This window comes from Cottoperca gobio, chromosome 16 (assembly GCF_900634415.1).
Source record: "Cottoperca gobio chromosome 16, fCotGob3.1, whole genome shotgun sequence".
Classification (NCBI taxonomy): Eukaryota; Metazoa; Chordata; class Actinopteri; order Perciformes; family Bovichtidae; genus Cottoperca; species Cottoperca gobio.
Window position 1 is genome coordinate 1,466,904 of NC_041370.1, and position 14,592 is coordinate 1,481,495.

Below are 14,592 nucleotides of genomic sequence, written 5' to 3' on the forward strand. Positions count from 1 at the left end.
AATTATAACAATGGAAGTATGAAAAATGACACTTTCTCTTGTTACCTGTCATATTGCTTACTTGTTTTAGCTGACATTTTTCAAGTTATTCTCAAATCTCTTACATCTACCCACACGTCTTGTGTTTGGGTTATTATAAAGTCAATTAATCTTCACCATATATTAGTATATTTATCCTGGCGTACTCTGAGGGAATATGTAAATGTTTCCAATATATAAATACATTAAACTAAAATAATCGAGTCTACGCTTCAGCCATTTACGAGTAATAAATATTGTTTCTTACTGCACTTGAATGCAACACACTGCAGTATGCGGCTGCGCGAAGCCTGTCTCCCGGAAACAACATGGTTGTTTTGGTGTTCGCTAGTATAACTAGTCCTCTGTCAAAAGGTAAAGCACAATTTAAACTAGCCAGATTTTGGACACTGGATTACGGACACTCGTCAGGATCCTTACTATGATTTGTCCGAGTTAATGAAATGAACTGTGTCTCGAGTGAATGACAGACATTTAGGTAATTTGGCGGATTACGGTAGCTAACGTTAGCGGTTAGCTAGCCTGTTCGCCGGCTAACTCAGAGTTTGTCACTTTGTCAACAAGTTGTGTTCAGCATGGACTGCACAGCGCTGGAGGTCGATGCATTCAAATTTGCCAAAACAGCTGTCACTTATGACCAGAGTGGCAAATATAACGAGGCTGTATTTTATTATAAGGTAAGTGGCAATACGTTTTAACTTGACTGACAGGTGTCCATAGCTGCTACCTGTCAACGTTAGCTAGTTAGCTTAGCTAGTTAGCTTAGCTTGCGGTAAACATTCACTTTCACTTGTATAATGTCGCTTCTCACCTGTTTATTAGCTGTCACCTAATGTTCTGTTTAAAAATGACATTGACATTTAATTACCACCACCTTCATACTATCACTTTACCTTCATACACTTATAACTGACTCTGTAAAAAAAAGAATATAAAAAGCTATCCATAGATGTAAACATAACCTTTAATGGTGTTTGTTAAGAGAGAACTGTAATGCAAATCACTCCAGTTTATGAAAAATAAAACATACACTACTGAACATTATTAGAGTTATTTTAAGACTTTTTAGCTATTTTTCTTTATTTAAATATTTTATTAGTTGATAATTATGTAAACATTGTGAGCCTAAGTATCACTTGCCATATATTGTTGTACATACTACTGGAATAAATAAAGGATTTCACTCGCTGTTTTTCACCACTTTACATTTATGTATTTCTGTAATTACTCGTCAGACATATACACATTTAATCTATACTTGTTTTACATTACACTTCATACATTTTGCAATTACTATCTACCACACATAGATATTATTTTATGTTTTACTTGCCTGATTTTCCTTTTATACATAATTATTTAATCATCGTTGGAGGGCGCCTGAGACCTAAGAGTTTCATTGCCTACAACTGCTTCTCTGTAATTGTTGTCTATATGACAATAAATAACTTGATACTTCTGGGATTTTATTTCCAATAGGAGGCAGCCCAGGCCCTGATATATGCTGGCATGTCCGGGTCCAAACTGGAGGGCATCCAGGACAAAGTGAACGAGTATTTGGATCGAGTCCAAGCCCTCCACAATGCTGGTAAGCTCACCTGCCAAGAGACTCCGGGGGTCCACTGTTTTGGTTTGCTTGTTTTCATTATCAGAGTGACATGTGAACATTGACTAAAACACACGGGGGGGGGGGGGGGTCCAGGATTTGGTAAAGGCCTCTTAGACAGGACCCGCTGTGGAACTCAAACCAGCACAGATCTCCTAGTTTTACAGTATGTTTGCTAACTTCATTGCTTGCATTCATGTTATTTATTTTACCTTATTTAACCAAGGGAGCTGTATTTATTTAGGTTTTCAGAATCATGTAGACACATTCACTGATTAATTTGATATTTATATTAATTGTTTAGCTCAACAATGCATTTTCTCATTATCTTGGATTGTAAAACATTGCACTATAATGGCTTTATACACACATTATCTATTCAAGTATAACAGCTGACCATTTTGTAATGCTGTTTCCCTCCTTCCAAGCAAGCACTGGTTCACTGGTTTGGTAGTGTTGAATAATAAGGTTTCTGTTACTGGCATGAACAGCGGGAGTCTTAACTGTGTTTCCAGAGCGTGGCAGCTTCTACTACATTACATGTTGTTATTCATCCTTCCCTACTGTTCACCTGAAGTTAATCTAATCAGATCTAAAGTCCTGCAGAAGTGACGCGCTTGTGACTAGTAATAAGTCAGGAATTGTTCACGACTCTTATTCTAAATGGGCTCTAAACACATACTTTCTCCTTTTCGGTCTGACTACTTCTTTCCATGACTCTCCTCACTGTGCGTGTGTGTGTGCGTGTGTGTGTGTGTGTGTGTGTGCGTGTGTGTGTGTGTGTGTGTGTGTGTGTGTGCGTGTGTGTGTGTGTGCATGGGTGTGACCAGACTGTGGGAGTGTCCTGCTTTGTTGGACAGCCAGTGGATGACTGTGTTGATGTTCCTGCTGTTTTGTGAGATGAAAAGTAGACTTTTCTGTAACAGCAGATGAACTTTCACAATTGTTCATATAGTTTTAATTTTTAATCCATCCAGAAAAAATCTACATAGTGTGCAATACATTAAAACAATTATCATTATGATTTCCTGATTTGGTTACAGGAAGTGATGTAGTTTAAGAATAACTCCAGCCATGATTTGTATTTCATGATATAGCAAGTTTCTGGTTAGTCAATAAATAAATCGTCTATATGAAACAACCACATGGTTGTGTGTGTGTGTGTGTGTGTGTGTGTGTGTGTGTGTGTGTGTGTGTGTGTGTGTGTGTGTGTGTGTGTGTGTGTGTGTGTGTGTGAACTCCTGTGTGAATTAAATACTTGACAAATGAAAAGTACTGAGCATTTTCTCATTTCATTAAGAACTTGACATTATGAAAATAAAATGTTCAAGTGGAATTATAGCGGAAAAAAAAAAATATATATTTCCATATAAGTGTGATGTACAAACAAAAAGCACAATCTTTAAATGATATCCCCTTAAAATATTTCACAGAAAGTTTTCTGAGAAATGTGAATTACTATGTTCTTGATATTATCAATTTATACGACGTAATTATGTCTCAAGATATCTCAATTTATGCCTCGACGATTCCATTCAAAAACCAGATAAATGATGTTATTGATGTATCTTCCAGCCCGAGTGCGATTAACATCAGAGTTATGGCAACACTTAACTGACGGAGAGATATTAGCAGTCAGAGGGCGGAACGTGGGATCTCTTGTGTTTGGTGTCCTGACCATTCCTTCCCTTGACCTTTGACCCCAGTCCAGGCCCAGAAGAGCGACCCGCTGAAGTCCCGGCAGCATGTGGACCTGGAGCGTGCCCACTTCCTGGTCACCCAGGCCTTCGAGGAAGACGAGAAGGGAAATGACGACGAAGCCATTGAACTGTACACTCAGGCTGTGGAGCTGTGCATCAACACGGTATGGCTCTCGCTGTCATCACTATCTCCGTCACCGTCTCTAACTTTCACTCCCCCACATTGTCCCTGCTTACTTCCACATTTCTGTCTCCTTCTGTGTTTTTGCAACAGTCCAACGAGACATCGGACCAGGCGCTGCAGACCAAGCTGAAGCAGCTGGCACGTCAAGCTTTAGACAGGTAATGTCCACCAGATGCTGCTGCTACGTGTTCCAGCTGTGCCATGGCTCCATCACATCCTGGAAGCCTTTCAGAGACACTGGGAATTTATGCACCCTGGCCTGGATTTTGTGTTCTTTTCTTGGGTTTCCCATAGTGTTGGCCCTCAATGATGTACTTCTCTGTCTCTTTATGACTTCACTTGTGAACTTTACATTCCAAGCAACACATTTCCCCTAAAAGACAGACGGATAGATTTCCAACGCCCACCGGTTTGTTGGTTCTGTGCCACAGGCCCTGATACACCCTGTTCACTGTGATTGGATAGATGCCCTTTACTGACAGCCACTAGGATGTTGCAAATGTTGCATGGTCCAGTTGTCGTAGTTGTATCACTCTTGGGCTGACAACAGAACAAAGTATTAAAAATAACTCCGTTATATGAGCTTAAATACTTGGTGTGTTTTTGCTAGACTTTATTTAGCAAATGAAATCAAACAAACTTCTCCACGATGTTCTGTCAGGGCCGAGGGTCTTAAACAATCCCAGTCCAGATCAACTCCAACTCAGGACAGAACGGGGCCTCCTGGTGCCAAGCCCAGCAGCGGTGCCCCTTCTGGGGGCCCGGTCCGCCAATTCTTTCCCCTCGGGTCAGACTTCAGCATCAATGACCGACCACAACCCCAGCCGGTCCGGGCGGTCCAGTCCAGCGAGCCTCAGGGTCAGCGCTACACGTCTGAGGAGATCGAGGTGCTCAGGTGAGCCGTCTGCTGGAATCACCTGGTAGACCTGGAAAACTACTTAATACTGACTCCAGTCAGGGTGACGTCTGACGGGCCTCATTACAGAAACTACCTTTGAAACTATGGTGAATAAAGCACAAGCAGTTCTTCTGTAATGAGGCCCGAACATGTGTGTAATCCCACAGAAAAATAAATACTCATCACACCAAAGACAAGTCTGACACTAATCTCATCCGTCTTAACTTTCAGGAGTACATCTACAATCAACAGCATCGCCTATGTGCCCTTCATGAGTGTGGACCTGAGGGAGCGATTTGCCTTTCCTGTCCCTTTCTCGTGAGTTTACTTTCTCTTAGTTTATGCCGTTGAAGCTGTTAAACACGCCAGTTAAGCGTCGGCTGTGAATTGTTTTTCACCTGAAGCCTTGAAGGAAAAATGTTCTTCCATTATATTAATGAGAAGTATACAGGATCAAATGTTTCTGTTGCGTTGTTTCTTTTATTTCCTCGGTCTCACATCAATAATATAAATATATATAAATAATGAACCTGATACAGTTAACACGGTCGCAATGTAAAGACATGTTGGTGGTTTGAATGCATGTCTCTTAGAGTCGGTGTGAATTCAGACGTGTGTAGAAATGGAAATGTATGTTTTTCATGAGACAAACGTATGACTGTTGTCTAAAACGCTGCAGAAGCGCTTCATGAAACGCTGGCGGTTGCTTTGAAGCCTCGATGTGGCTTTAGAAGCCTTCCAAAGACTTACTTTATTTTAAACGCTCCACAAAATATGAACAATCTGCAACTTTAGTTGGTATTAGCTTACAAAAACATACTGTGGATTTTAAATGCAGTCTGGTGTGATGCACAAACAGAGTTTTTAGCTTTTAGTTCTACAGTTTTTAACTGTTTTTTTATTTTTCTCATCAGGGACAAAATGGGGAAACTGGCGCTGTCACCCAAACAGAAAGCCATCTTCTCCCGCTGGGTCCGGCCAGACGAGATCTGCAATAACCCCACCATGATCATGTCGGTGTCCAGCTTCAGCATCAAGCAGGTCAGTGTGGCGGCTGCAGACAGAGGAAGCAGCTGTGATACTAGATGTTGAACACTGTAACGATAGTATATCTCTATGGCAGGCCTTTGCTTGTAAACTGTGTATCTGTGGAGGGAGACTGGGTTATTATATGGGATAGTATTCTGTTTCATATTATCTGCAGTGTGAGTGTATGTTCTGTATTTACTGGATGTTTCAACTTGTCTGAAATCGTCCAGTAGAGGGCGCAGCGTTCTCACAGATCAGGATCTTCATGTTAAAAAGTATAAACCTTCAGCACTTAAAATCCAAACACAGTTAAATATGTTTGCATGTGTTGTTTATTTCAATGTATTTGGTAATATGTAGGGATATTGTCTTGATACAGTAGCAGCTTTATGATCCTCTCTCGTCTTGTACAGACGGTGGTGTCTGACTGTTCGTTTGTGGCGTCGCTTGCCATCAGTGCGGCGTACGAGAGGCGTTACAGCAAGAAACTCATTACCAGGTACTTTATGTGGCCTCTATGTTTGGACTGGTATTGCTTTTTGAAGGCAGATGCATGAACAGCACACAGAGTAGGTTTTTCACTTGAAGGGTGTTTCGTGCTGTTTCTCAGTATCTTAAAATTTCACCCATTTCAAACCAAAGAAAACAAAACATTCAGTTTTTAATAATCCATGTATTGTTATAAACAATATTATGTTGTAGTGTACATCATCATGGAACAGGATCAAAATCAATGTTAATAGTAATTATTGAGTTTCAGATCATAGAGTTCAACTGAGCACATTACACTGAAGTATATTTACATAAATAATCCTGCATCATATCCACTATATTTGGTGCCTTATGTTAAATACTTGTGTGTGTGTGTGTGTGTGTGTGTGTGTGTGTGTGTGTGTGTGTGTGTGTGTGTGTGTGTGTGTGTGTGTGTGTGTGTGTGTGTGTGTGTGTGTGTGTGTGTTCTCGTGTGCTACAGCGTCATCTTCCCTCAGAACAGACGAGGGGAGCCAGAGTATAACCCCTGTGGGAAGTACATGGTCAAGCTTCACATCAACGGAGTCCCCAGGAAGGTAAAAGACAAATCAGCTGAGCTAGTTCACCCGCAGAGAGAAAACACGGTCAGGACCAGACACACAACATACATCAGAATACAGCACGGTATAAATGCAAGTTCTGCACAAGCATTTTGGAGACCAGTATTGTGCAGGTGTGCACATATTCTTCCTTTTATTACGGATTTCTGTTGCCGTCAAAATGGTTTTTCAAGAAATGTTGGTGATAAACTTAATAAAATATAACATGGACGAGATGAATAGTCTTAATTCACAGAAATGTGAATTGCATATTCTCATGTGGCTTAATTAATTCAATATGCAAAGTAAAACATCTGTCTTATTTTAGTTCAAAACTGTTGAATTTACACTAAAATATATTTGACATTTTAAGGAAATGGCCATATTCAAACTTCTACTGTGTTCACACCACAGACTGTATAAAAAGTGGCCGTAGTCAACCTGATGTCACCAAGTGCTTTGTGGACTTTTAAAGCTTTGAGTCTGACATTTTGGCCGTTGCCATCTTTGTTTTTAGTGACGCCATCTTGCAGTACAACAGAAGGCGACCAAAATGTTACAATAACTTTCCTGAACTGAAAACTAACACAAACTATCAATTGTGACATAAATCAAATCAAATTATACATTTGTCTCCGTGTGCTTTACAGACTGTACACTAGGGGTGGGGAACCTCTGGCCTCCGGGCCGTATACGGCCCGCGAGACCATTTGATCCGGCCCTCGAGGTAATTCGTAAAACGCACGCAAAGAAAATCCACTAGCAAAAATAACTAGACGGTAATATTTTAAACGGGTGATTGACTGTTTTTCCTGGCCAAGGTCAGGGTCCCTGAACACAACACAAGTGGAACGTGTCGTCACGTGGTCACGTCATGTCAAAAAACTTCAATATTAAACGAGACGGTCGTTGACATCAGGGAACGCAGCATGGCGAGTGTAAAACAGAAAGCTGGATACAGAATGTCACTTTCCAGGAGAAATGGACGAACGATTATTTCTTTGTGGAAGTTAAAGGCCAGTGTGTCGAGTTTGTGTGGACGTGCTTGCGTTGATGAAAAATAATCTCGACCGTCATTACACCACGAGACATGCCGAACTGCACGAGCTGAGAGGACGAGTGTTTGGATAAAGTTAACGCTCTTCGGTGGAGTTCGGCCCAACAAGCAGCTCTCTGCAGAGCGGAACATACAAACATGGAGAGATAGAGAGGTAGACCCCCCCACCAAGAACACACTGTCCCACCACTGCTGTGCAGTTATCACTGCCATGTGCAATACTCACTTTATTTATATCAACCTCTTGGTACTTATATTATTTTTTATTCTATTTAATTATTGTGTTCTGCCTTTTTACTTCATATGTTCTTCTGCTGTGACGAGATACATTTCCCCGTTGTGGGACTAATAAAGGATTTCTGATAAAACAGAAGATACAGGATACAAAAGTTGATTGTTTGCACAGCATAAAAGAAAAGTGAAATGAATGAGCTGCGTCTTAAAAAACTTTTTCAGAGGTTATCAGTTCAATAATTAGTACGGCCCTCGAAGGATGTTGTAAAAACAAAATGGCCCTTGATAGGAAAAAGGTCCCCCCAAAAGGAAAGTCTTTAGCTTTAGTCTTTAAACTTATCAGGAAAATGTTTACTGAGGTAATAAATCAAGTGAGAAGTAGAAACATTTTCTCATAGACTTCTATACAATCTGACTTCTTTTAGAAACCAGTGGTGTCGCCCCCTGCTGGAAGTTAGAGAGAATGCAGGTTTAAGGCTCTTCTGCATTGACTTCACTTGTCAGACCTGGAGGTTGCCTCTTGATTCACACATATATAAACAAAATAGTAATTATGTTTAAGTTATGATCGTTTTATCATCACTCAACTGTACACCCCGCCTGTGTCCAGGTGATTATAGACGACTACCTGCCGGTGGATCGTAATGGAGAGCTGCTGTGCTCCTACTCCAGCAACAGGAATGAGCTCTGGGTCTCCCTGATCGAGAAGGCCTACATGAAGGTGATGGGAGGCTACGACTTCCCTGGCTCCAACTCGGTGAGTGGAGTTTGGAGTTGAAGATGAAGAAGCTGCTATAAGACTTCGATAAACATGATCAAAGTAAACATTTGGAGAGATTTGTTGAGTGAGGATCAAACGTCTGTGTGACAGAGCTTTAAAGTTTAAAATACTTTATGTATAACTTCCCGTTGGGTGAGACAGGGTCACTTCCACGTCTTCAAAGATTTTGAAATCAAACACAATCTGTAATAGAAGTTTTCTAAAATATTAGCAGTAACTTGCCCAGTAACTCTCCGCAGACCTCATACAGAATACAAACCAAAGTCTGTCAAGAAATGATGTTGTGTTTTTAATATATATTATGTGTTACAGAACATCGATCTGCATGCGCTCACCGGCTGGATCCCCGAACGCATCGCTATGCACTCAGACAATCAGTCATTCAGCAAGGACGACACTTTCCGTATGCTCTACCAGAGGTGACGAGCACGAATATTTCCCAGATTATTTAATTTTCCCTCACAGAATCTGTCTTTTTCTGTTCTTTCTGTGAGTTTCTTGTCATTAATATTCCCTTTTCTTTCCATCTGTACATGTGGCTTCATCTCTTCTCTCCCCGTTGCCAGGTTTCATAGGGGTGACGTCCTCATCACCACAGCAACGGGGGTGATGACAGAAGAGGAAGGGGAGAGATGGGGTTTAGTGCCAACACACGCCTACGCTGTTCTCGACATCAGGGATCACAAGGTTAGTGTAACTACAGTAGCATCATACAGTAATATCCATCATTAAAGGGAATATGTAAAACATAAGCTTTAGTGATTCATTAGGAACACACTGACCCTTTGATGCAGCTGAACATTGAGGCTTTATGTGCTGTTGGGATTGAAAAGCGATGGTATGATGGTAAATTGGGAGTCACACACCACCCAAGTGACCTGTGGATACATTCCCATCATCTGTCGTATCGTCACGTCTGCGGCTGTGTTGTGCTCGTAGGGAATGCGTTTCCTGCAGCTGAAGAACCCGTGGAGTCATCTGCGGTGGAAGGGGCGTTACAGTGAGCGTGACGAGAAGAACTGGACACCCGAACTCCTCAAGTACCTCAACTTTGACCCCAAAACGGCTCAGAAGTTTGATAATGGTATTTTCTTTATTTTCCCATAATGCAATACCTACAATACGGACAGACAATGACCATCTACCATCTTTTAGTTTTGTTCTTATACCCTGAAATGTTCCATTATGTGTTTGTGGCGTGACAAATGGTGGAGCTTCAGTCAAATAACAAAAACAAAAGACATCAGAGTTTTTCCCTTCGTGTTGCTCTGCAGGTGTTTTCTGGATCGCATGGGAAGACCTTTGTCAGTACTATGATGTCATCTACTTGAGCTGGAACCCCGCCCTGTTCAAAGACTCTTACTGTATTCACAGGTGTGTGTGTGTGTGTGTGTGTGTGTGTGTGTGTGTGTGTGTGTGTGTGTGTGTGTGTGTGTGTGTGTGTGTGTGTGTGTGTGTGTGTGTGTGTGTGTGTGTGTGTGTGTGTGTGTGTATTGCTCCCATTCTATCATATATATATATATATATATATATATATATATATATATATATATATATATATATATATATATATATATATATATATATATTTATTATTATTATTATTATTATTATTATTTATTTATTTTCTATTCTATTTTAATATATATATATATATATATATATATATATATATATATATATGTCTCTGTATATATAAAAACATAGAGAAATAATAAGATAAATAAATATATGCATTATATTACAATTACAGCTGCAACAATTAGTCGATTAACAGAAAAATGATCTGATAATCGATTAATCGTTAAAGTAATTTTTCATGCAGAAATGTCAGAAAATGCTGCTTTCAGCCTCAAAGTTTATATCATATAACTGAATAGTTGTATGTTGGGACTGACAAAACAAGACATTTAAAGACATCATCTTGGACTTTGAGAAACTGGGATGGACATTTTTCTCTATTTTCTGATAGAGAAAAATTGATTAATCTATGAAATGATCAGTTGTGCTCAGTAAATGTGCTCAGTGCTCTGGTGTGTGTGTCGTGTGCAGTAGCTGGGATGGGAAGCAGGGCCCAGTGAAGGACGTCTACAGTCTGGCCAACAATCCCCAGTACAAGCTGGAGGTCCAGTGTCCCACAGGGGGCGCTGCTGTGTGGGTGTTGCTCACCAGACACATCACTGACAAGGTAGACACAGAGAGACAAAGTCACATGAATGTCAGGAACGTTTTCATGTGACTTTAATCTAATGGAGGTTCTCTGTTTGTTTGTGCAGGATGATTTTGCACAAAACAGAGAGTTTATCACTCTTGTTGTTTACAAGACTGATGGGAAGAAGGTTTACTACCCAGGTAAGGTTCGATGTTGTCTCTGTCTGATCCCACTGTCACTTCTTTATTTCACACACTGTTAGATCAGTCCATCTCAAACCCCCGACTTCTCTGATACATTATAAGCAATAGTTCCCCCTAAAATACAACAAACTCAGCCGTGTGAAAGCCTAATGAGGCAAAAACATTTCTCTCCGGTGGAATAACCTGAAACTGAGCTTTTCACACATCATGTTCAAAGTGGCTGTCAAGTTATTTTCTAAATGTGCAGCTTTCCCTAGTTGAAAGGGATGGAAACATCTACCCAAAGTTTTTAACTGGATTTCACTCCAAAAGACCAAACTGCTCTTTTCCTTTTTTCCTCCTTTTATTTTTTGCAATTTCAGAAAGAGTCAGACAAGGTATTTAGAGTTAGGTATGTAGAGTTAGGTATTTAGAGTTAGGTATTTAGAGTCAGGTATTTAGAGTTAGGTATTTAGAGTTAGGTATTTAGAGTCAGGTATTTAGAGTTAGGTATTTAGAGTTAGGTATTTAGAGTTAGGTATTTAGAGTTAGGTATTTAGAGTCAGGTATTTAGAGTTAGGTATTTAGAGTCAGGTATTTAGAGTTAGGTATTTAGAGTCAGGTATTTAGAGTTAGGTATTTAGAGTCAGGTATTTAGAGTCAGGTATTTAGAGTCAGGTATTTAGAGTTAGGTATTTAGAGTTAGGTATTTAGAGTTAGGTATTTAGAGTTAGGTATTTAGAGTCAGGTATTTAGAGTCAGGTATTTAGAGTAGGTATTAGAGTTAGGTATTTAGAGTCAGGTATTTAGAGTTAGGTATTTAGAGTAGAGTCAGGTATTTAGAGTTAGGTATTTAGAGTTAGGTATTTAGAGTTAGGTATTTAGAGTCAGGTATTTAGAGTTAGGTATTTAGAGTTAGGTATGTAGAGTTAGGTATTTAGAGTTAGGTATTTAGAGTCAGGTATTTAGAGTCAGGTATTTAGAGTTAGGTATTTAGAGTCAGGTATTTAGAGTTAGGTATTTAGAGTCAGGTATTTAGAGTTAGGTATGTAGAGTTAGGTATTTAGAGTTAGGTATTTAGAGTTAGGTATTTAGAGTTAGGTATGTAGAGTTAGGTATGTAGAGTTAGGTATGTAGAGTTAGGTATTTAGAGTCAGGTATTTAGAGTCAGGTATTTAGAGTTAGGTATTTAGAGTCAGGTATTTAGAGTCAGGTATTTAGAGTTAGGTATTTAGAGTCAGGTATTTAGAGTTAGGTATGTAGAGTTAGGTATTTAGAGTTAGGTATTTAGAGTCAGGTATTTAGAGTTAGGTATTTAGAGTCAGGTATTTAGAGTCAGGTATTTAGAGTTAGGTATGTAGAGTTAGGTATTTAGAGTTAGGTATTTAGAGTCAGGTATTTAGAGTTAGGTATTTAGAGTCAGGTATTTAGAGTCAGGTATTTAGAGTTAGGTATTTAGAGTTAGGTATGTAGAGTTAGGTATTTAGAGTTAGGTATTTAGAGTCAGGTATTTAGAGTTAGGTATTTAGAGTCAGGTATTTAGAGTCAGGTATTTAGAGTTAGGTATTTAGAGTCAGGTATTTAGAGTTAGGTATTTAGAGTCAGGTATTTAGAGTTAGGTATTTAGAGTCAGGTATTTAGAGTCAGGTATTTAGAGTTAGGTATTTAGAGTCAGGTATTTAGAGTTAGGTATTTAGAGTTAGGTATTTAGAGTTAGGTATTTAGAGTCAGGTATTTAGAGTTAGGTATTTAGAGTCAGGTATTTAGAGTTAGGTATTTAGAGTCAGGTATTTAGAGTTAGATATGTAGAGTTAGGTATGTAGAGTTAGGTATGTAGAGTTAGGTATTTAGAGTTAGGTATTTAGAGTCAGGTATTTAGAGTTAGGTATTTAGAGTCAGGTATTTAGAGTCAGGTATGTAGAGTTAGGTATGTAGAGTTAGGTATTTAGAGTCAGGTATTTAGAGTTAGGTATTTAGAGTCAGGTATTTAGAGTTAGGTATTTAGAGTCAGGTATTTAGAGTTAGGTATTTAGAGTTAGGTATTTAGAGTTAGGTATTTAGAGTTAGGTATTTAGAATCAGGTATTTAGAGTCAGGTATTTAGAGTCAGGTATTTAGAGTCAGGTATTTAGAGTCAGGTATTTAGAGTTAGGTATTTAGAGTCAGGTATTTAGAGTCAGGTATTTAGAGTTAGGTATTTAGAGTCAGGTATGTAGAGTTAGGTATTTAGAGTTAGGTATTTAGAGTAGGTATTTAGAGTTAGGTAGTCAGGTATTTAGAGTTAGGTATTTAGAGTTAGGTATTTAGAGTTAGGTATTTAGAGTCAGGTATTTAGAGTTAGGTATTTAGAGTCAGGTATTTAGAGTTAGGTATGTAGAGTTAGGTATGTAGAGTTAGGTATTTAGAGTTAGGTATTTAGAGTTAGGTATTTAGAGTCAGGTATTTAGAGTTAGGTATGTAGAGTTAGGTATGTAGAGTTAGGTATTTAGAGTCAGGTATTTAGAGTTAGGTATTTAGAGTCAGGTATTTAGAGTTAGGTATTTAGAGTCAGGTATTTAGAGTTAGGTATGTAGAGTTAGGTATTTAGAGTCAGGTATGTAGAGTTAGGTATGTAGAGTTAGGTATTTAGAGTCAGGTATTTAGAGTTAGGTATTTAGAGTCAGGTATTTAGAGTTAGGTATTTAGAGTCAGGTATTTAGAGTCAGGTATTTAGAGTTAGGTATTTAGAGTCAGGTATTTAGAGTCAAGTATTTAGAGTCAGGTATTTAGAGTCAGGTATTTAGAGTCAGGTATTTAGAGTCAGGTATTTAGAGTCAAGTATTTAGAGTTAGGTATTTAGAGTCAGGTATTTAGAGTTAGGTATTTAGAGTTAGGTATTTAGAGTCAAGTATTTAGAGTCAGGTATTTAGAGTCAGGTATTTAGAGTCAGGTATTTAGAGTCAGGTATTTAGAGTCAAGTATTTAGAGTTAGGTATTTAGAGTTAGGTATTTAGAGTTAGGTATTTAGAGTCAGGTATTTAGAGGTGAAAAACCTTTTGAATAGAAACAAACAGAAAAGAGAATTAATACATATTACAAGGCAACTCAGATAAATGTAAATAGCAAGATACACACATTTGTAATTTCCAACTATTTCAACCTTAAATTAATTTACAAATGCACTCCCACTAAATGAACATAACACATGCACAGCTGCTGTCATCATTTTAACAGGAAATGCCTTTTATTTTACTGAGTAAATGTGTACTTCTAATGGCATTTTAACTTTAAGTACTCATTTATGCATTCAGTTCTTAAATCACAAACGATATAAGAAATTAAACAAGCCGTTCTGCAAACATGTACACAATCAGCTCACCGAGCCACACACACACACACACACACACAAGCGCGCTACCGATCATGACATAAATCCAGCGTCAATCAAACGAGTAGTGGCAGCGATCTCCGGCAGGTAACAGTCTCTCAAGCTAAAAGTTCAGCGTCTTACCGGCTGCCTCTTTGGTCTCGATAGATTTTTGGGCCCTGCACAATCTTGGTCTGGTTTTCGACGTAGTCACGAACACATCCTCTCTGCGCTTCCATAACGCCAAGCGGCGCTCTTTTAAATGGGAAACACTCAGGCAGATTGGTCACATCCGGTTTGTCCCATTACTATCTG

The 14,592-nt window shown here is 39.0% G+C and overlaps 1 protein-coding gene across 1 annotated transcript in view; it reads left to right on the forward strand.

The window, feature by feature from the left end:
- The first annotated feature begins 334 nt into the window (after positions 1-334).
- capn7 (calpain 7) overlaps positions 335-14,592 on the forward strand; it is a 22,882-nt gene continuing 8,624 nt past the window's right edge. Inside the window, exons 1-17 of the mRNA XM_029451112.1 lie at positions 335-393; positions 604-716; positions 1,519-1,627; positions 3,352-3,509; positions 3,620-3,687; positions 4,191-4,424; positions 4,659-4,745; positions 5,342-5,468; positions 5,870-5,955; positions 6,430-6,523; positions 8,428-8,574; positions 8,911-9,017; positions 9,165-9,285; positions 9,538-9,682; positions 9,873-9,972; positions 10,651-10,786; positions 10,875-10,950. Coding sequence (XP_029306972.1) covers positions 348-393; positions 604-716; positions 1,519-1,627; positions 3,352-3,509; positions 3,620-3,687; positions 4,191-4,424; positions 4,659-4,745; positions 5,342-5,468; positions 5,870-5,955; positions 6,430-6,523; positions 8,428-8,574; positions 8,911-9,017; positions 9,165-9,285; positions 9,538-9,682; positions 9,873-9,972; positions 10,651-10,786; positions 10,875-10,950 — 1,954 coding nt within the window. The 5' untranslated portion in view covers positions 335-347. The remainder of the gene's footprint in view (positions 394-603; positions 717-1,518; positions 1,628-3,351; positions 3,510-3,619; positions 3,688-4,190; positions 4,425-4,658; positions 4,746-5,341; positions 5,469-5,869; positions 5,956-6,429; positions 6,524-8,427; positions 8,575-8,910; positions 9,018-9,164; positions 9,286-9,537; positions 9,683-9,872; positions 9,973-10,650; positions 10,787-10,874; positions 10,951-14,592) is intronic.